This window comes from Lytechinus pictus, chromosome 13 (genome assembly GCF_037042905.1).
Source record: "Lytechinus pictus isolate F3 Inbred chromosome 13, Lp3.0, whole genome shotgun sequence".
In the NCBI taxonomy this organism is placed as follows: domain Eukaryota; kingdom Metazoa; phylum Echinodermata; class Echinoidea; order Temnopleuroida; family Toxopneustidae; genus Lytechinus; species Lytechinus pictus.
This window is the reverse complement of record NC_087257.1, coordinates 15,384,783-15,406,985: the sequence shown is the minus strand read 5'-3', so window position 1 is coordinate 15,406,985 and position 22,203 is coordinate 15,384,783. Positions and strand designations below refer to the sequence as shown.

At 36.6% G+C, this 22,203-nt stretch overlaps 1 protein-coding gene across 1 annotated transcript in view; it reads left to right on the top strand.

The window, feature by feature from the left end:
- LOC129274085 (unconventional myosin-Id-like) overlaps positions 1–21,097 on the top strand; it is a 61,337-nt gene extending 40,240 nt beyond the window's left edge. The window contains exons 6-20 of the mRNA XM_064108951.1: positions 2,134–2,256; positions 2,619–2,828; positions 3,454–3,596; positions 4,105–4,330; positions 4,859–4,989; positions 5,998–6,127; positions 6,943–7,020; positions 8,362–8,528; positions 10,070–10,277; positions 10,754–10,977; positions 11,451–11,595; positions 12,772–12,873; positions 14,203–14,319; positions 14,709–14,857; positions 16,727–21,097. Coding sequence (XP_063965021.1) covers positions 2,134–2,256; positions 2,619–2,828; positions 3,454–3,596; positions 4,105–4,330; positions 4,859–4,989; positions 5,998–6,127; positions 6,943–7,020; positions 8,362–8,528; positions 10,070–10,277; positions 10,754–10,977; positions 11,451–11,595; positions 12,772–12,873; positions 14,203–14,319; positions 14,709–14,857; positions 16,727–16,889 — 2,316 coding nt within the window. The 3' untranslated portion in view covers positions 16,890–21,097. The remainder of the gene's footprint in view (positions 1–2,133; positions 2,257–2,618; positions 2,829–3,453; positions 3,597–4,104; positions 4,331–4,858; positions 4,990–5,997; positions 6,128–6,942; positions 7,021–8,361; positions 8,529–10,069; positions 10,278–10,753; positions 10,978–11,450; positions 11,596–12,771; positions 12,874–14,202; positions 14,320–14,708; positions 14,858–16,726) is intronic.
- The last annotated feature ends 1,106 nt before the right edge of the window (positions 21,098–22,203 follow it).

Below are 22,203 nucleotides of genomic sequence, written 5' to 3'. Positions count from 1 at the left end.
TCTACCACTTTGCTCTTTGTTCTTTTTAAGACTAAAAAATCTTGGCCATCATTTAGGAATATTTGCAGCCACAGTAGACCTAGTCTGCTATGCAGACTCCTGGTATTGCAGGCCTAATTCATTTCCCTTAGACTCGTGTGTTAAAGTGGCACTTTAAAAAGAAATCATAAAAAATAGGAGGAAATTCGAGGGTTTAATACCAGTACAGTGGACAGGATATATGTCGGACATTCCATATCTGAGCAGAAAAGGGTACCTCAACCGGCTCATTTTAAAAATAAATCGGCATTTATGAAGACTACACCTGACAGGATCAAATTCATCACTTGAGAGAGTAAAATGGCCCTAATTCTTCCACCAGTAAAAAAAATAGTTCCAAAGTTGTGATATATCTTTCCAATTTGGAAAAAGGAAGTTCAGTAGGTACCCTCCCTAGAATCAGTGTTAGATTGTCAATCATATTCATTTTTGTCAATCAGCAATATCAATTTAAAAAATTGAGCTATGGGTTGGCTCGAATGAATATCTTTTGCCTGCCAGTTGTAATTAGGCCCTTGAAACCTCCTTGAATCAGCTGTGATACACACACTGCAGATGTGGGTCTACATTTGTAGACTACTGTACTTCTGTATTGCTACTGTACTAGCTGTAGTTTGGGGGTTGTAAGCTGTTATGATTGAGCAACCATTTTGGCTTTCCATTTTCAAGTCACAAAGTCACTCATAAGGTCCTGCTTATTGGAGTCATTTGCAAAGCATAGTCATTTGCAATTATAAAGTCAATTGTAGATTCAATCATAGAGTCAATCTTAAAGTCATTGATAAAATCATTCCTAAATTCAATGATAAACTTAATCACAAAGTCATTCGTTCATGTATATCACAGCTCCATCCATCAAACACCCGCAGAAGAAAGTGTAGATTGTAATTGAATCGATTTCATTGGCTTATTTATGAAATCTTCTTTAGATAGCAATATAGTTGCTGCCATTTTGTCTTCCTCTTTCATTGCACTGTAACCATTTCCAGAGGGTTCATTTTATTTATGTGTCATGACTTGTCAGTGTTTCTCATTGCTTTTAGTGCTTCTCTTTTCGTATAACATTTGAATTGATCTGTGCAACGAAAGAGTTTACACTCTAAAAAGTTCAGTTTAAAAAGGCTTTATAGGAATACATGTAGGAGTGACCTTTCTTTCCAAACATATGTTAAACATTGCTATTTTCTTTAATACTAGCCCAATAGTCTGTAGGTAGAATCAAAAGTAAATTTCTGCACCAGCTTTGTCTACTCTTGTCCACAACTACCTAAGGTTACCTCCCACCATATGTTTTAATTTCCATTTAGCCTATTTACATGTACCATTTGTCTAAATATTTTTAGCAAGGCTATAGATATGTACTCATTTTTTCTGATATGCACCTCGCATAAATGTGCATATCATATCATATGTGTTATGTGCTATATAAAAGCTACATGTACTGTAAAAACTTACTATTTTTATTATCATCATTATTCAGTAGTCTTGATAGATGAACTGTTTATGAACTAAATTTTCATTTGAAAAAGTGCAAAATAATAAGTGGATAAAGTTGAAATCTGCCAGTGCTCATCTGATACCTGCTGTTGGTATTATTATTGTGCCATTGTAATCAAAGTCTCATACTAGTAATAAAATTTATCTAGAATACATGTCGGGAACCCTAGCTCTACAAGTTCATGCTACTTCAGGGTCCCTAAACAATTTTACTGTGTATTATAAAATGTTTTAATGTATTATACATGTACCTTTGAATGTTGCTGGAATGTTTGTTTTATTCTATTTCATTATTTTCTCCTGCATTTATATAATATTTTTGTTCATACCAAAACAAACAAAAATTGGGATTGTTTTTTTATAGATATCATAGATTAAATGTACATGTACATAAAATAAAATTCCAAACCAAAATGATTTCTTGCCAAATTATCATAACATTCACAAAAGGCAAGAGAAGGGTTGTCATCATAAACGGATTGCTTGAAAAAAAAATGTCTATTATAAAATGGATGAATCAAAATGACGGATTAATGCAATATATTGTAAAAATGAATATAATTAATATGAATAAATTAATCAATTCTTTCATCTTAGGGTTCACAAGCAGGACATGATAGGAGGGACTACAAGGCGGCTCAAGAAGCAATGAGGGATCTTAGCTTCACCCCCGAAGAGCAAAAGACTGTCTGGACAATGGTGGCAGCCATTATGCATCTGGTTAGTTAGTGTAGTAAATTTATTCATCAGAGATACCATATTTTTTTTTAGATGCTTTTACTTTTCTTATCCTGAATGCTAACAATCGCACCATGATTTTTATTTTAAAAAGAGATGAAAGGAAAATCACAACCCTCACTAAATTGGCAACATAATGAAAACAGCAAAATCACTGTTAAAAAAATTTGACAACTTTCTGAAATCAAATTGTGTTATCGTTTTTGGTCATGTTTTATCCATATATGATATTTTTTTAATTATAGATTTGAATATTAAATTTAGAAATTTGTAGTGGCATAATTATTTTAATACTCATTCCTTTATGAATATAGGCAATTAGTGTTCTGTATTTTATTGAATAGGGTGAGGTCCAGTTCGAGCCCGACAAAGATGAAGGTTCCAAGGTCCAAAACAAAGACGCCATCAAGACGCTCGCGACCCTGCTCAAGGTCAGCAAAGATGACCTCACCACTGCGTTATGCTTCCGGGTCGTTGCTGCAGGGTCAAATGAGGTCGTGCACAAAGGTCACACCAAGGATCAGGCCTACCACGGAAGGGATGCTTTTGCCAAGGTAAACATCAAAGGATTTATTTTTTCTTCTTGGATGATTGGTCATTTCCTATTATTGATGGTGTTATTTTGGAGATTGGCCTACCGGCAGTTGTTAGATTGTCTACCGGGTAATAGGCGGGGGCAAACATCTAGGCATGTTTCAATCTCGAGCCCTAGCAACTGACCGGCCGACGAAAACAATGCACTTAGCGACACGTACAGCAGCGCTTTGTTTTGGTATGCCTACTATGAATAATACACAAACAGCGCATTCATACTTTGTGCTGAACATCGTGATACATGTAATGGAGTTTACCCATTTCGTTATCTGGAAGTTATAAATCTTTCTGAAATTTTCAGTGCTGTTTCTGACATTATTTCATTGTGTTTCTTATACTTTGTTATCATTGCAGTAAGGTCAGTGCTGTCATCGTTAAGCGAATGTGACGTCACTCCGCCCCCGCCTATATCATCATCATAATGTAAATAGTGGTAAAACATTTACCATCTGGTGATTACTTCTCCGGAATTCTTTATTTTGATTGGCTATTCAGTTACCATCGAATAGTAAAGTTACCATGAACAGCTTATTTGCACAACCATCCACAAAAAAAGTTTATTTATTATTACTATTATTTTTCCAGGCAATATATGAACGCCTCTTCACATGGATCGTGGGTAAGGTGAACAATGCCATCCAGGTCAGAGGAACAGTGAAGGATCATGGCAAGGAGACAGTCATCGGTGTGCTGGATATCTACGGCTTTGAGATATTTGATGACAACAGGTTAGACACTTGACATCATTAAGACTTTTCTGGATAATCTCTTTATTTTATTTTTTTTCATTTCATTTTCAAACGGTAGGAGATCCAAGTTGTGTTTATCATGTGTTCGGAATGAAGATAATTTCAGAAGTCAGGTTCAGGTAAACATTAATTTCGGGGAGGGGGGGGGGGCAACAAGACAAGACAAATTAGTAAAGTGATTGAGGGATTGAGGTTATGTGGCAAAGTATGCCTATAAAGGTAAAGCTGCCAGCATTACCAGCACTGTCTTGCAATTGAACCAAAAGCGTGCATTTATTAAACTTTTCTCAGTTTATGTACTGAATTCAGCACAATTGTGTACACAAAATCTGCATAAATTCCTTGGACTTATCCCCCCCTTCCTACATGTATTTTTATCTCATTTGTGAATTCAGACCGTAGATGGTTAGGCGTATGTAATAGGAATCGCCCATGACATTAAGATTGCAGTCATTATTTTTGTGCTTCTTTCTGTCCGTCCGTGTAGCTTTGAGCAGTTCTGCATCAACTACTGCAATGAGAAGCTCCAGCAGCTCTTCATAGAGCTCGTCCTCAAACAGGAGCAGGAGGAGTACCAACGGGAAGGCATCGAGTGGACCAAGGTGGAGTACTTCAACAACTGCATCATCTGTGACCTGGTGGAGGAGCAACACAAGGGGGTCATTGCGATCCTCGACGAGGCCTGCTTGAACGTTGGGAAGATCACCGATGCCGTGAGTTTCCATGGTTGTGTGCAGTTAAAGTTTATGTGTCCTGTCCATTAAGAAACCATCAGGATTTTGAAGATTTTTTCTTTACTTTTATGCTGATTAAGATTCAGTGTTGTATATATGCAGTCTGGGGTGGAACCAGGGTTTTTTTATGGGAAGGGGATAAGAACACCTAACATCATTGTTTTAGTTGCATAATAGGGGTAGTAAAGAGTTATGCAACTAGGCTTCTGCTTTACTACTCTTCTTTCTTCCTTCCTTTTTGTCCTTGTTTCCTCTTTTTTTCCCTTTTTCTTCTTTTCTCACTCCTTTTTCTCCCCCTTTTCCCACTCGTTTTATCCTCCCATTTTCTGTTTTTTTCACTTTTCCCCCCTCCCCATTCGTCCCCTCTTTTTACTAGTTGAAAAATCATAGGAGCGTAGTTCTCTCTTTCCCCCCTTCCCCCCGCTGGCATCGTCGTGTGTACAGATTACTCATGTACATGTACAGTATTTCTCTCTTTTCCTTATCATATTTGTTCTTCCTTGTTAGATCTTTTTGGATGCTATGAACAAGAAACTCTCCTCCCATCCTCACTTCACAAGTAGAGCTCTCCAGCCAGGAGAGAAGAGCCTTGAACACGGGAAGAACTTCATGATCAAGCACTATGCTGGTGATGTCACGTAAGTCTGTTCATATTCTCTTGTTCTTCAAGCTGATTGTCCTACTTGTTAGGTACTGTAGTCTAATAATAATGATAATATGCAACCTTTATATAGCGCTTAATACAAACGTTTCTAAGCGCTGCATACTATTACCCCGGCTTTGGCACTGCTATCCTGATCGAACGCTCGAGCATTCAAGGAATTCCTTCCTACCGGGTACCCATTTACAACACCTGGGTGAAGAGTGGCAAATGTAGATAAACGCCTTGCCAAAGGATGCGAGTGCTGCGGTGGGATTTGAACCCCGGACTTTGTGATTCAAAGTCCTGAGACTTATCCACTGAGCTACAACACCTCTAATACCAATTACCGTTTGGTCTATCCCTTGCATGGTCTAGTACTCACGTAGGTGAACTGTCTTTTAATCTAAATGCACAGATCGTCAAATTTCATTTTTCACACTTTGATAAGAATTTGAGCAGTCCATTTAATTATAAAAGTTTCAAAGTGGCGTTTAGACCCAGTGGATTTTCGACAAAATCAGTACAGCCCAAAATGGAAATTAGACAAACGTTTCAAAGTGCTATTATACAAAATGAAATATAAAATTACATGAAAATAAGTACCAATACATTATAAAATATTGCATTATTTACAATTATTCATTTAAATAGAAACACATAACACATAAACAAACAAATTGTCTACAGAATGACAAAAGAAGACAAATTATAAGCATAGCTATCGCTGCTGTGTCTGAAAGAGATGCATGTTCAGTCTCTTCTTGAAAGTGTCAGAGGTGGGTGCATCGTGAATGTGTGCAGGGGAGGGCAATAAGATTTAAGACTAAGTCGGATTAGTTTGTTGTAGAAGCACTAGGATTAGACCATCTTGAATGAGTCAAAACGGGACATGGGCCGAGTGGTGGTAGACCAAGTGGCAATTTACCCTCAGTCCCGTGAAAGTAACGTGTATCTTTTATTTTGTGTAAACTGGGCCTTGTATTGTCTTTCTCACCCTGTGCAGATATGATGTGACTGGTTTCATGGACAAGAACAAGGACACCCTCTTCCAGGATTTCAAACGTCTTCTCTTCTCCAGTCAGAACGCAACAATCTCATCAATGTGGCCTGAAGGTCAGCAGAAAGTCACTGCAGTAAGTTTGATTAATCCTCAATACTTCATACAAGATAATCATACTCATTTTAAATGTGAAATAATTTGAATAGAATGCAAAACAAATCTCAATCCCACCACACTCTGTGACATGACTACCACCCAGTTTTATAACAAATTGCATTCTGCATTAGGTAGGAAAGTTAGATAAAGTAAAGTTATCGTATTTGAGGTCCAGAATAATGTGACTTGAATTAAATTGAACTGAATTGAATATATTTATGGTCCTTTGTAGGAAATTCCTTTCACATCGGGTTTACAAAATAATATACACATAGGCTTACAGTACCATTAGGATTACATAAAAAAATACTAATCAAAAGTCTGCATTAATGTAAGCTTTGTGCTTCATGACTAAAGTCCAAATCAAGTTTACATTACAGAATATGCAAGATTGGTTTGAGTTTATTACTCCAATTTGGAATTGATTTTTTTTTATTCCTACAGGGAGACTCTCAATAGCTTGGAATCGCCTGTAAATTTTGATATTTGTACTACTTTATCCATGCACACCATGTGATGGTCTAATAAAATAAACTTAGACGGAGCAAGTGACAATTACTAGCAGGCAGTTGGTCTGTTATGAATGTTGTGTAACAACCAAACTTTCTTCTTTTCTAGCCTCTTCCCTTTCCTTCCCTTCCCTTCTCTTCCAATTATTTTCTTTCCTTATCTCATCACATCTTTTTTCAATCTCAATATATTTCCCTCTCTCCCTCATTTTCTTTGTACTCCCCAATACATCTCCATACTTCATATCATGTTGAAAGGTGTTATATTCATTGTTTTGTGTAGGTAACGAAGCGACCGCCCACCGCTGGTACAGTCTTCAAGAACTCCATGATAGAACTAGTTAAAAACCTGGCCTCAAAGGTGAGTGAGTGATTACCGTTATCAGTTGACCAGTGGGGCAGGTTAGGGAGGGGGGCAAGTTTGAGTTGGCTTCCTCTCTCATCTTTTTTTTTTCTATTGCTGGGTAATATAATTTAAATTGTAAAATGCTTGATTAGTCCAGACTCCCAACAGTCCATCGGAGATTCTCCCACTGAGGCCCCCTAGCAAATGGGAGACTGGCTCAATGTGCACATAGACGTTGATGATGATCCACAGCATTTGTCTTGTGCCATATTTCTGTTAAAAAGCATTCATACGCGCAGGATCATCCAATTAAGCTGATTACTACACATCTGCTGAAATAAGTGAGTTTTGAGAGACGATTTGAAGAGTTCACTGTTATCAATTTCACCGAGTGAAAACATAGACCACATCATAACAAAACACACAAAATTCCTCGTAGCTAGAGTCCACTTTAAGGTTACATCAGTTCTCTATTTAAGCCTTAAGGCCTTGTCACAATGTTCCATGCAAGCCTTGTGGGCGATTGCCCGCAACTCACCCGCAAAAATGTTTTGAGCATGTTCAAAACTTTTCTGCGTGCAAATCAGACTTGCATGCGCTTCTGCGTGTGAGTTACGTGCGTGATACCATCAATGCGGCCAACCTGCGGATAGCAAAAATAGTTACCCGCAACTCACCCGTAAGGCTTGCACGGAACGGTCTGACAGGGCCTTCAAGAAAAATAAATGAAGTAAAATACAATGATACAGATTCTTATTTGCCGGGATCAGGAGAAAAGGAAGGGAAATACAAAAAGAGTGAGAGAAACTCAAACTCAAACTGGAGAGCAGGACATTTTGTGAAAATGGACCCAAATCAGGAAATCTCTTTCCGAAAATGGGGGATTTGATGCCTCTGGATACACAGTTGGCTAATAAATAAAATGTCTGTGGAATGATTTGAATAATGATATTAAACAAAGTAAAACTCTAAATAAGTTTTAAAAACTTCTGAAAGTTAATTTTTTCTCTCAGTATAAAATCTCCTGCCAATAGCACACTGTAGGTCACTATGATTTAAAATTATTACTTCTAGCTTGTTTGTTTATTTCCCCTACATTAGGCCATTGTTTCTTTTTCTCTCTGTTTTTAATTGTATTTCAATGTTATTTGTTGTTCACTCTTTATGTATGTCTTATATTTATTTGTATTTAATTGTATCATGGTGGTGCCCCACCCACAAGTTTTTTAAATGAACACTGCCAGGGGCTCCCAATCCCATGTTTTTATCTTATTTGTATATACCTGTATTTTTATGATTGATTGATGGAAATAAATTTTGAATTGAATTGAATTGTCTTTCTCCATGATGTTATAGGAGCCATACTACGTGAGGTGCATCAAACCCAACGAGGAGAAATCACCCCTACTCTTTGAGGATGTACGGTGTCTACATCAAGTCAGGTATCTGGGACTGTTGGAGAACGTCCGTGTGAGGAGGGCAGGCTTCGCTTCCAGACAGCACTACCAACGATTTCTTCTCAGGTTGGTGAACCGATATACCAGAGCCTGTCCTACACAGTTGTGATTGATCTGGGCCCTATCTTACAAGGAGTTACGATTGATCCGATCAACCTACATTGTAAACTATATGGAAATCCAACAATGTCAAAATTCTTTCTTTGAATAGGAAATTTTCACAATGTCCTTTGAAAACAAAGAGAAGCATACTGAATTGTCAAGAAACCAATAAATCTACAAAATATTTTGAACAAACATGTATTTTAGATGTTGACATGGCTGGCTTTCCATAGTTGTGATTTCGTAACTCTTTGTAAGGGCCCTGGTCAATCTCAACTATGGAAATCTATGGATGTAAAAACTCTTTTCTTCATAAAAATGATTATACAAAACATCCCTTTGGAAGTGAAAGGGGTTTGTCAAGACATTGATGAGTACACATGTACATCTTATTTGTCAGAGAACTATATTAACTAAAAAGATCAATTCTCAATACATGAACAATTATAAAATTATATTGTTTACGACTATGGAGAGGTGTAATCTCATTTCTGCGAAGAAATATATATTTGTTGTTGGCAATGATGAAAGCTGTGGAAATTGTTTTATCAGAGGAGATGGGAGGGGAGAATAGATAAAGCAATGATCATAAAAACAGGAAATAATGAGTTTGAGGTGATGCCAATGAATATACTCTGCCACAGGTATACCTGTAAACGGTGTATTGCCAATTCGTCTACTGCCAACTCTTCCTTTCACCACATGGTCTACCTTCATTTTGTCTAATGCCATTCTGTCCATCAACTTTTTGTCTAATATCCATTTTATTTTCATTCATTTTCCACAATTAACACTTGGTCCAATTAGACCAAATGGTATATGGACTGGCTAGTGGACCAACTGGTTATAAGCCAAAATGGTCATAGATGAAATGGAAGACCAAATGAAAGTAGACGAGTTGGCAATTGGACAATTGGCATAAGACATATTGAAAATAAACCCCTGTAAACAAACACCTTTTTTCACTCTTATTATCATTTTGCAGCTTGGCTTAAAATGGGAATGTGGGGGGGATGGCTTTGAGACAAGATTGATATAGGGGATGATAGAAATGTACATTTCATTGTCATGGAATATTTAATAACTACTCGATCTTAATTGACCCTTGGAGAAATTTATGGAATATTATATTCTACATGAATTAAATCCTGTGCACTGATTGGTTTAAATAGCATCATGTGACCATACATATTCTCACTATTCTTTTTGAATTTGAGAAAACTGGGCATGCATGTTTATCAAAATCAGCCTAATCAATAGCTACTTGTGTCTGAATTAAAGTTTTTCATCCTGTATTTTGGTCTGTTTCAGCGTTTTTTAGGACAAATACAAGCACTCATACATATGATTCGTCTTAGTTTGAGAATTATTCAATCAGCTGCTCACAAAGTGAAACTATCCCTTTGATGGGGAGGATCCTATAGACCATTTTTGTGCCATGTAAGATTTTATAAGACCTCAGTTTTTTTGAAAAATTATTTTCTCATCTTCATTGGCTTTTATAGGTATAAGATGTTATCAGGCTACACCTGGCCTAACTTCCGAGGGGGAGATGACAAGCTCGGGGTCGAGACCCTGGTCAATGAACTCCAGCTGGACCATGATGTCAAGTACGGCAAGACAAAGATTTTCATCAGAACCCCAAGGACTATAGTCCAGCTCGAGGAGGCCAGGACCAGGTTACTTCCAGCTCTAGCCACATTCCTGCAGAAGGTATTCCAGCCATTATGGCCTGTTTTCTGAGCTCAGGTTTCATTTGAATTCTGGTCCAAAGTAATGGCTAACTATAGATACATGTAGCCATATGTGACACAAATCTTGGTACAGTTTTTTTTTCACAAATTATTCATAATTGTCTTATAATAACTAAATTAATTTTTGACATTTTCAGCTTCCCATCATTTTAGCACAGAGTAAGGCTGTAGCCTACTGTACTTCAGAATATGGTCCTATTTGTTTTTAAACAAAGAAAAATAGTTGCATTTAGATTTCTTTCTTAGTTCCAAAAAAATGTCAAATGCAATCCACCAATTTTGGTCCAGCTCGTGAAGAATCCAAGAACAGATGCTTTCACTTGTTTTTTTTTTTTTTTTGGGGGGGGGGTTAAGATGTTAGGGGTTTCAAACGTACATTATACGAGGTTGGACCTCTATGTTTAATATTATTGTCATCTTACTTTTTCCTGAAAGCTTTGGAGAGGCACCCTAGCCAGGTGGCGAGTCAAGAAGATGCGAGCCATCTACCTGATCATGAGTGCTTACAAGCGCTACGTCAGGAGGTCCTACATGAACAAGGTCAAGGCTACGTTTGGTCGGGTCAAGCAGAAGAGGGATTATGGGAGGAGTCTGGAATGGCCAGAGCCCCACAGGTGGATGAGACCCCTTTCCAAGTTGCTACAGAAGTCACATAGGAGGCAAGTCATCAAACGCCTAGTCCTCCCCCACCAAAAGTTGAATTTGAATAAAACAAGAAAAATCCAACAAGCACAACCTTTACTAACAATTTTATTGAAATCAGATGTGATAAGAAATTTATGACATTTATGAAGATTTTTCTTAAAATTAATTGCAGAACACATTGGGTAAGCAAATGGGCGAGTCAGTGATGTCCCTCATTATTTTTTTTCATTTATTATATGATATATCAAATAAAAGGTTTTAATCTTTTTCCTTTTAAGAATGTGAATCAAGATTTGATAGTGCTCTGGAAAGGTGGAATTGCTATTCGTGTATCAACTGTTCTTCCAAAATGAATAAAAATCATAATATTCAACTTTTTATGTATACAGCACCAATACATCAAATGAACACCTACACTGTACATGTATGAACACTTGCAAATGTATCATCATTCATTTTGTAGCATATGTTTGTTGTGATTGATTAGATGGATAGCTGCTCAGATCCTAAGGAACATCCCCAGAGAAGAATGGCCGGAGGTCAGGTTAAAGTCAGCTGCACAGTCGGCCTTGGCAGGTCGAAGGTCAAACTGGGGTCACCAAAGGAGGTGGAAGGGAGATTATCTCTCCTCTGTAAGTTTGTATTTTGGGTTTTCTGGGTTTGGGGGGAGGGGGTTCAACCCTAACTAGGCCGGGCTTTTTTGGCTGTTCTGTGGCCGGGGGGGGGGGGGGGTTGATTCAACCCCCCTGAGATCTCGGCCGCCGATCGCGCTAGCGCCGCAAAAATTTGCACGCTGGTAGTGTGCGATGTAATCTACAAGGCTGTATGGTAAAATTTTCCAAAATAATGAGATTTTATTTTATATGAATTAATTATGCTAATTTATGCATAAATCATACTTTTTGCTCTAATTCACTAAATAAAGCTCCTAGAATGCTAATTTTTGGTTAAAATATTCTTTGTAGCATTTTTAACAATGGCAATTGAAAAAAACTTCGGTTTGGAAATCAATTTCTTATGTATTTTATTGTTTTATGAATTTCTTATGTATTTCCTTGTTTTTCAACCTTTTGTTTTTCTTTGTTTTTTTCACCAGATTTATTGCACAACCTTTTTGAAGCATAATTATGCTAAAATCAATTGCTTTCATCTGTTTAAAGTAAAAATAATCATATCTTTATGAATAAGATGAGAAAGCTCGATTTGCATTGACTTTGTACACAAAATCACGTTTTTTGAACAATTTTTGGTCTGACATGCACTTACAAAATGTTGCGTAATTTCGGAACCGCGTACCCGGGCGTCGTAAATTTGGTCTCAAAAGATGCGCGAGACTTAAAAGTATAAACTCTGCGAGTGGCGCGGTCAAAAAATTTCGCACGGCGGAATGATCGCAGAAAATGTTGAGGGGGGGGTTGATTCAACCCCCCCCCCCCCCCCCCGGCCATTTTAGGGTTAAAGAGAAGTAAAAAATTGAAATCACTGAAATGATTATATCAATAGTAATAACAGTAATAATAAAAGAGAATACTTGTTAAGTAAACAATACCTTGTATAATTCTGTATGCAGTTTTCAATTTATAAGAGAAAATTAAATAAGCAAAATAACAAGAAAGTAATAGCAAAGACAGTAAAATGATTAATGTTGATTGATAACTGTTCACTTGGCTATTACAGCTCTCGGCATTCCTGACAGACCTGCAAATGATTGTAACTAAGACTGAATTAGCAGTACTTGAGATAATTATAAACTGTTAAATTTGAGATAAGAATGTTTTGAATTTTATTTCTCATTTAATCTTTCCCAGATGGATGAGAATTTCCAATCATCTGTATATGTAGCGATGATAGGACAACTCAAAACCAAAGACAGGTTCAACAATGTTCTCTTCTCATCAAGAATACTCAAGGTATTTATATTCCCAAGATCATATACATAAATTCAATTTGTGGTGGTCATTACTTGGAAGGATTTATTTCTTCAGTCGGGTGCATTCTACCGATATGTGAGGCATGCTCAAGCCCTTGAGTTGTTATTTTGTGATTATTTTTTCTTTTGGCAACGTTCAAAGGGATTGGCAAAGTGGACATTGGACCATGTGGGCATTTGCTCTGTATTCTCAAATCCAATTTAACTCTGTTACAATATTATGGGAAGCCAAAAATTAAAAAAATGAAATTATTAACTCTATATTTTTCCTACCTGTAATTAATTAGTCCTTTCCTCATGTTTTAATGCTGGAGAGAATCATCTCAGTATTTATTCCCAGTTATGAGTTATTTGAGTGCCAAATGCGCTGACAAATTAAACTTGTACTTATTTATAGATGTCACAATTGGCTATCTATAGTTTAATTAAACCAGGAGCCCATAACACAAAGCTTAGCAATGATCGTAGAACATTTTCTATGATTGATTCCATTGACTACAATGTTCCATCAATCGTGAAAATCAAGCGTACGATTAATCGCTAACCTTTGTGTTACGGGACCCAGAGTTCAGAATAAGAGCTTACGGCTATAAGACTATCTGAGAAGTAGACTACTGAATGATACACGCCGTATAAGCTAAAACAACAACAACTACTTGTAGATCAAGTGAATATAAACCTGGTGGGTGCTTCGTAAAGCTGTTTGTAAGTTACAAGTGACTTCACGAATGACCGGTGATCCTTTCTTGTGGTAAATAATACACACCAGTGCCCCGTCTTACAAAGAGTTGCGATTGATCCAATCAATCACAACTATGGACGGTCAGCAACGTCAACATCTAAAATGCTAATTTTTTCAAAATATTTTCCAGATACGATGTTTATTCATGCACTCATTCTCTTGAAGATTCAGTGTGATTCTCTTTGTTTACTAAGGAGATTATGCAAATTTCCTGTGGAATGAAATGATGGTATGGATGGATTTCCATACAATTGAGATTGAATAGATCAATCATAACTCTTTGTGAGACGGGGCCCTTATTTCCATTGGCTTCTATATAGTTCCCAATAAAGGGTCAACAGTCATTAGAAAAATATCTCATAATTTACGAACAGCTTTATGAAATACCCACCAGGAAAAGTATGTGATAATGAATGTTGTTGGTGTATGTAAATTTATAATGGAACACATGAATTGATTAAAATTTCTTGTTATACCATATTAATCTGCATATCCTGGTTAAAAGATTATTTTGTGATTGGACTCTCGTTGTATTATTGTCTTATATTCTTGACTTTGGTAACATAGGTTAACAAGCATAATAAGTTTGCAGAGAGGGCGCTCGTCGTCACCGATCAGTTCATCTACAAACTGGATCCCAAGAAGAACTTTAAACTCATGAGACCAGGAACTCCAGTTTCAGAGGTACAAAATATAGCTTTGTCGTACCTAAATTGATGATTATATTTTTTAAAAAATTAAGTTATTCTTGAAGAGTGTGAGTAGGGGGTGTGGTGCTAGTGGTGGTGGTGATGGTGGTGGTGGTGGTAAAGGTAAACCTATTTCAGCGTGGGCTGATGTGCAACAAGGCACATAAAGAGATAAATGGTTATGTACATAAAATCATTGAAATTACAGTAGACATACTACTACATGTAGGAATTGTGTAATACAATATGCCAATGAAAATCAAGAAGACGATTAAAAGTTGACAACTTTTAAAACCATTTTTTTTTAAGAAATGAAGTAATTATTCTTCCTTTGTTTTAAGAATGTTTTGCTGTATGTTTTCGTAATTCTTCATTTCGCTCAAGGTAACGGGTGTGAGCGTGACCCCCGGTAGAGATCAGCTGATCATAGTCCATCTATCAGGTGACAATGACATCGTCGTGTGCCTTACCAATGATGCCAGAGAGAACCGAGTGCCTGAGCTTGTTGGAATCCTGGAAGATACGTGGGTGGGGTGAGTACAGGGAAAAATAATAATAATAATAATAATGGTCAGTTTTTGTATAGCGCACAACACATAACAAATAGTCTCAATGTGCTTGAGAAAACAAAGGAGAGGAAGAGAAGTGTTGATGAGTTCATTTTGTTGAAGCTAGGTACAATTTAAATAAGTATGTTTTAAGACCTGTTTTGAATTTATTGACTGAATCAATCTTTTTCAGGGATTTTGGGAGTTTGTTCCATAAAACAGGGGCTGCATGAGCAAATGAACGTTCGCCATAAGATTTTGTTGATATTTGAGGTACGACTAATAAATTCATGCTTTGTGAACGTAAATTATGTGTTGGCTTATACACAGTGACTAAATCATTTAAGTATGAAGGAGCAAGTCCATAGAAACATTGAGGCTTAGGTCTGATTTGCCCCTAAACTATTCCAAAAAGCCCAGAAAACTAAGGTCCGGTAAACTGTAAATCCATGTATCAGATTTTGGTGAGTGAACTAAAAATGTCAAAATTTTGTTCGTTACTCTCACACAGTAAAATTCATTGTAGGACAATCCCATGAAATAATCAAACTATTTGTAGGTCCAACTTCAATTTCATCCTTTCTTCCTTCCCTCGTGCACCTGTCAAGTCTATTTAATTTGAGACCATTACAACCTTTCAAATGAACTAGAAAACATATATCAATCAATTCAGAAAGGTCCTACATAATAGGGGATCAAACTGTGCAGGTAGATACTTGAAGGAATTGCCCTGTTTGAGAGAGATGCTAAAATGGTTCCATGACATTTATTTGCTCCAGCGACAATTGCTCAGCTATAGATTCCACACACTACTCGAATTACTAACTTTAACCCTGGATTAAACACTATACCCTACCCTAAACCTAATCCTAAGCCTGACATAATACCCAATTGAAACCACAACCCCAATTCTATAAAACAAAGCCCGGACAAATTGTGGGAGGAGATAATGGCATGTTACCGCTGATACGGTAAGAAATAAAAATTATTCTTCTGACAGTATCAGTATTGAAATTCTGGAAAGACCAACTGTGATTAGATCAAGTGAATTTACATGTATTAACCATATAAGACAGATTTGTTGGCTTTAAACAATCTGGGGCATATCAGGGGGGGGGATTACTTGCCCTCACCCCCTCTCTGTGAGGATTTTTTTTTTGCGGGGGGGGAGCTTGCTTGTCAGAAATATTTGCTCCCTCTCCTGGGGTAAATCCTTGATCCATCCCTGATAATTATGTAATATTGAATGGCCTGAGTGGAACATAAAATATATTGCCCAAAATAGACTCATATTGGCCCGTGTTGTTAGACGAGGGCAATATATTTTAAGTGCAATATTTCAAGTCAAATATATTTCATGTTCCCTAAAAGAAAAGCCGGTCAATATTCTTATTATTGTCCAAATCAGACATCTAGAGCAAAAATCATGAAAATTTACATATTTTAAATTAAAAAAATGGGAACCCTTTTTGTCATACTGGGCCTTTGAACTTTACCATTGTGACTTAATTGAAATGACGCATCCCTGGCCTTGGCAGTATCCAGCGTTGTCTCAACTTGAAAAACATTATGACGTGTAGCATTGCGCGGTTCAATAGGACGCATATACAGACGCGTAGAATAAATGTATGTTAGCTCTGCCTTATTGCCCGCTACATTTTCACGCATTTTCTCATTGACTTTCGTGAGCGGGCAATAAATTGGGTCCGTGGATAAACAATTGGAAACTTATTGACCGACCATTCGATCCCAGTCTTAAGCAAGCAATAATATATTAAAGTTGCCCTGCTCAGATGTATGATACGGTTAATAATAGTCTATGTCTTCCATTCTTTCCATAACCTCCCTTTCCAGCACTCGTAAACGAGAGATCCGGACCATCGTCAGCAACAACCTGCAGTGCCAGCTGGGAAAGAAGCAGCGGAAGATCCGCGTCCAACCGACTGGTGTTGATGAACCAGTCTTCCAAAGAGATCATCATGACTTCATCCTACAATGGCCCAGCATTGAGAGCTGAGAGTACTGCTGACCTAGACCTTTAAGGCTTTGTCATACTGATCCAGCCCAGGTAACCTGCCCCAAAGCTTACCAACTTGTCCGAAAAGTAATCCCATAAAACAGTTCTGACTACTCTCCGACTGCCGCAATACCGATGCTACCCTATCTACGGCAAGTCAGCGCTAGTCTGAAGCAGCCTGCAGAAACAAGCAGGCGAAAGCTGACCAAGGTCAAAACCAATTTGATCGTGAAAAGATGAAAATTTGTTTTATTTGAGTCTTACCCATCAGATGAATCTCTTTCCAGAGTTCTGACTACTGTTTGGGTACATGTTAGGTGTGAGCAGTCTTTGGAGAATCGTCAAACACTTTTTGTACACTATGAGCTGGCGGCGTTTTCTGAGTAGGTTTTGCCAGTGACTTTCACAGAGAGATATTATAAGCTACTGCGCATCTTTGCAGCTTATTGGCTGATAACAAATTAGTTAGTGAAAGTCATTGACAAAGCTTTCCATGAAGCGTTTTTTTCTTGGACAAATGATATAAGCTACTGCGAATCCTTGCATCTGATTGGCTGGTAACAAGCAAGTCGGTGAATGTCATTGATGAAATATTCCATGAAACCTATTCCCTGGTCTATTTTGTGGCCCAAACCATCTTCAAAGTGCAGGGCTTTTATTCTGAAATCCTGATGGCCTTTTAGTATCTAGTGCGTTATGCAGCCAAGCTTGTGTATAAGGAAATGCAACCAAATGAATCTGTTATGAAATGAAAGATGAAAACTGATTCTGCAACGAAACATTGCCGTTTTACTGGATCAATGTAGCATTCAACGAAGCATTGCCCTGTTGGCCTACTCCCTTGGAACAACCTAGAGTTATTTTTAACTCTCTATTTTTTTTTTGCTCTCATTGTAATCAATTTGTAGAATTAACTTCCCAATAAGGGATGAATTAATACATTTACATGTGTTTCTATTTTTTTTTCTTAATATATCATATCATTCAGTTGAATGGTAGCTATGTGAATCTTTTACTACTCCATGCCTTATCAATTTTGGAAGCACCATGGTGTAGTGGTTCTGACTCTTGCGTTGTAATCAGAGGGTCATGTGTTCGAGTCCCACCATGGCCTAACGTCCGCTGACACTCTCCACCCTGGTGGGTACTTGGTAGGATGCAAAAGCTAATGTATTTTAATTAGCATTTTAGTTTGAAACTCTTGTTGGAATGCTCCTCAGGGTATGGAGTGTGTATATGTAATCATGCAATGATTTAATATGAAAAAGTTCTTTAATAACTTGTTCCAGTATATTAAGCGGAATATTGATAATAGTGTTCCGTTGAAGCAACTGAGAGGTGTGTCTTTACATTGTACATAAAAGATGATAATATTTTTTTTCCATATTTGGACATGAAAACAACTCTTTCATATACCATGGACATGGAATTATTTATGAATAAGATGTACTTAAACAGACATTCCAAAAACCTGTGTGTTAGTAAAGATTGGTGACTGTACAAGGATTATGTATACATGTAACTGAGGGATTCTATTTGATAAGAATTTTGTAGCTAACAGGAGAATTTTGCAATGGCTATTAAAATTGGCTAGTCCTTATGACTGTGATCATATTTGTAAGGCTTATCAAATATGAAGGATCTTCATCGCTATCTTTTAGAACATTAGTTTTATACACATCATTGTGCTAGAGCATTAGAATAACTTCACACATTTGTTAACACTGAAACAGTCGAGACGCCCTTGGCTACGCCTTGGGCATGTTGGGACTGTACCAGAATTACCTTGTGCGTGTAATTCTTACAAGTGCTCCCTATGATTTGTTCTATTTGTCTTTTAATCAACGTTGAAAATTAACGACTGCCTTCTGCATGTAGAGTTAGTAAAGCTTATGAAGTGCAATACACGTGTCAATGATATCTACCACAGTAATTACAAGTACATTTTCTTTTGCTATTTCTCCCCCAATCACATTACATGCATGTGAAAACAGTTGAACACCTTGCTTAATTTTGTCATTTCATATGCTATGAATGATGTACATGTATGCACGTTCAGCGAAATACACATACATTTCCAATCAAATTTCAATCATTGCACAAATTGATGTGTTTGGACCAACAAACTATACCTAATTGTCTATGCAAATCATTCATGTGATATGTTGTAAAACTAATTAATTTTTTAAAACTAATTAATGCATTTGGTGTCTATTTTTTTGCTAATTATACTAGTCTTTCTTCAATTTTGGAACCTTGCATTGTAATAGGATAAAAGAGATTTTATTTTGAAATGTTATGATTATAGAATATTCTTTCTTCAATGTGTGCTAAATTATTAAAGGCATCTTGTCAAAATCTGTGACGTCTTCTGACAGGAAAACTGCAATAAAGGCACTATGCGTCTTTTCATAGCGGCTTTCTTGCATTCCTCATCATTTTGTCTATGATGCAATGTGAGGATTGGTGATGAAAGGCCGCTTGCGGGTTGCCTGTTGGAAAGACACTGCTTTGACTTTTGACCAGAGTCCCGTCTTACAAAGAGTTGCGATTGATCCGATCAATCGCAACTATGGAAAGCCAGCAATATCAACATCTAACATACACGTTTGTTCAAAATGTTTTCTAGAAATGACGTATATTCATACATTCACTGCTTTCTTGACAAATCAATATGCTTCTCCAGAGCTGCCAAGTAGTACGATTTTTCCGTATTTAGTACGTTTTTTCTTTTAAAAATACGTTTTTTGTATTTAAAAAAAAAAAAAAAAAAAAAAAAATCGAAATTTATTGAGAAAAATCATCTCTATATGTCTCTATTTCATAAAACGTACACAAATATGGTTATTAGATCAATGTAATTTCAGGTAACTTGTTTTTTTTTCAATTATTTTGTAAAAACCAGGTTGAGATATACACAGGTTTCAATGTTTTTTTTTTGTTTTTATCTGCAAGAGCAGTGCACATTTAGCTTGCATGCAGCTTGAGCGCCGTGATGGGCGAGTGCGCCAAGCATTTTATTATGAAATACACTTTTTTGGGGAAAAATACAAAATATTTATCTCACACGGTAAAAATACTGATTTTTTTTGGTCAAAATACTGATTTGGGGGGATAAGAATACTGAAAATGCAAAATACAACTTGGCAGCTCTGCTTCTCTTTGTTTTCAATCGACATTGAACAAATTTCCTAAAGAAAAAAATTGACAATGATGGATTTCCATATATTTGAGATCGGTCGGATCAAATGTTACTCTTTGTAAGACGGGGCCCTGGAGCCTAAAATGAAAGATAATGTTTGTTCAAATTGTTACCTTTGAATTTTACTTACATATATGTAACTTGTATCATCTGGTATCATCATAAGTTTATAGACCAAGCTCTTTTGAAAATATCTGAATTGTGTGTGAAGTTGCAGACTTTACATACATTGAGTTTGGCATGATATTTCTGCATGCAACGATAGTTTCAAATTTATTGTACAATTATATTTTGTGCTTCTTATCTACCCTGAATCTATTTATTTTCATCTCTCTGTGAGTTTCTTTTTATATCTAAGTTTTCATTTTATATATAGTGGTTTTTGCGTTCATTTCTGACATAAACATTGTGATACATGTACTCAAATTATTCCAAGACTAATAAGAAAACCGAAATCATACATATTCTGTGGTACAATTTTTTTTTTCTTTGCATGGTCCATAATACTGCAGTTAAGCCATTGCTACTGGAGCTAGATAGTCCATGTACAAATTCTATGGGAAATACAGAATTGGGTAGTCATCATGTTAGCATTACCTCTCTTCCTAGCCTCTCTTTTGAGTTTATATACAATACTTTGGGCCAGTATTGAGCGTGTCAAACAAAAGTTTATATGTGAAATTTGTGCAGTGGTTTGCACAGCCTAATGGGTACAGGTATGATTCCACTAATAATACAATTAATACATGCTATTCTGTTGTCAAATTTCTCTGAAAAGTTTTAGACTACTTATATGTTTTTTTTATTATGGAGGTTATTTAGAGATAGGGATGTGTAATGTTTAAATTGATGGTTAATCTTTTGGTAGATGGCCAATGCTAGAAATATTTCTGTTTACTGACGTCGTATCATTGACTGAGTCGTCCAGCCGAGTCGAGGTCAAGATGATTTTTGGTATACAGGTAATATCACTGGGGCCTTTGTTACAAAGAGTTGCGATTGATCCACCCGCTCTCAGCTATAGAAAATCAACATCACTAGGCATTGTGGCTCAGTGGGAGAGAACCCGTACAGTAATTGCAATTGATTATCAGATTTGCTCTGTAATCCTATCGAAAGTCTTCATCCAGTAGCATACGCTGGGGGGTTACAGGGGTTCAAACCAAACCCCCCCCCCCAAAAAAAAAAAAAAAGATTTTTTTTTTTTTGAGGTACGAAATTCCGTAAAATTTGTGGTGAAGAATTTTTGTTGTTGTTGCTTGCTTGTCACTTTTTTTGGGGGTAGGAAACGAACTAAAATTGGTGGCAAAGACCTTTTTTTTTGGGGGGGGGGTTGTCAACATTTCATTCATTTGAACCCCCCCCCCCCCCCTTAAAAAAATCCTGGGTACGCTACTGTCTATATCTCTTTATAAGGACAACCATTTGGCCATCCAAATAGTTTATTAACTCACTATTACTGAAACGCTAAGTGTTGGTCAAAGTTTTTTCCTAGCAATTCCTTAGCTTTACGATTTTTCTTGCCAATGATGCAAAACCCCTACTCAACTTTTCTGTATTAATTTATAAACCTTTTATCTTAGCTTTGTATTGTGTAACCTGAGTTGTAGCTCACAAAAAAGTGTGTCAAATGTATCATTCGCAGTAGTACTAAACAGTGCAAATAGTTTTTTGTAGTTTGTGAAAATATGGTTATGTAAATGTTATATTTGTTTGCTTTACCTTACTTTAAAGTGATGTACGCTTGTAAGAAAGAACCCAGAGGACTTACTGCTAAACACCCTCTTTGAGAGTCACTGTAATGGTTGATATATGATCATAAGGCATAAATGTGTCTTCATTTTAAAAACTAGGACCTCTTGGTTACTTAGATTCTTTGTGCTCTTTAAAAAGGTGATGAATAAAAGGATTTATTTCAATATTTTAAAGAAGTAATCAATGAGATTAATTAATCAAATACTAGAATTCATTTATCATTCATAGTAATTTTATGAAAATGACTTATATTGCTGGTCAATTATTATCTTTGATAAACTTGCATGTTGATAAGGTTATCAAAACTTTTATTGTAGATTTTAGATGAATATATTGGATTAACATGATAGCCTATTT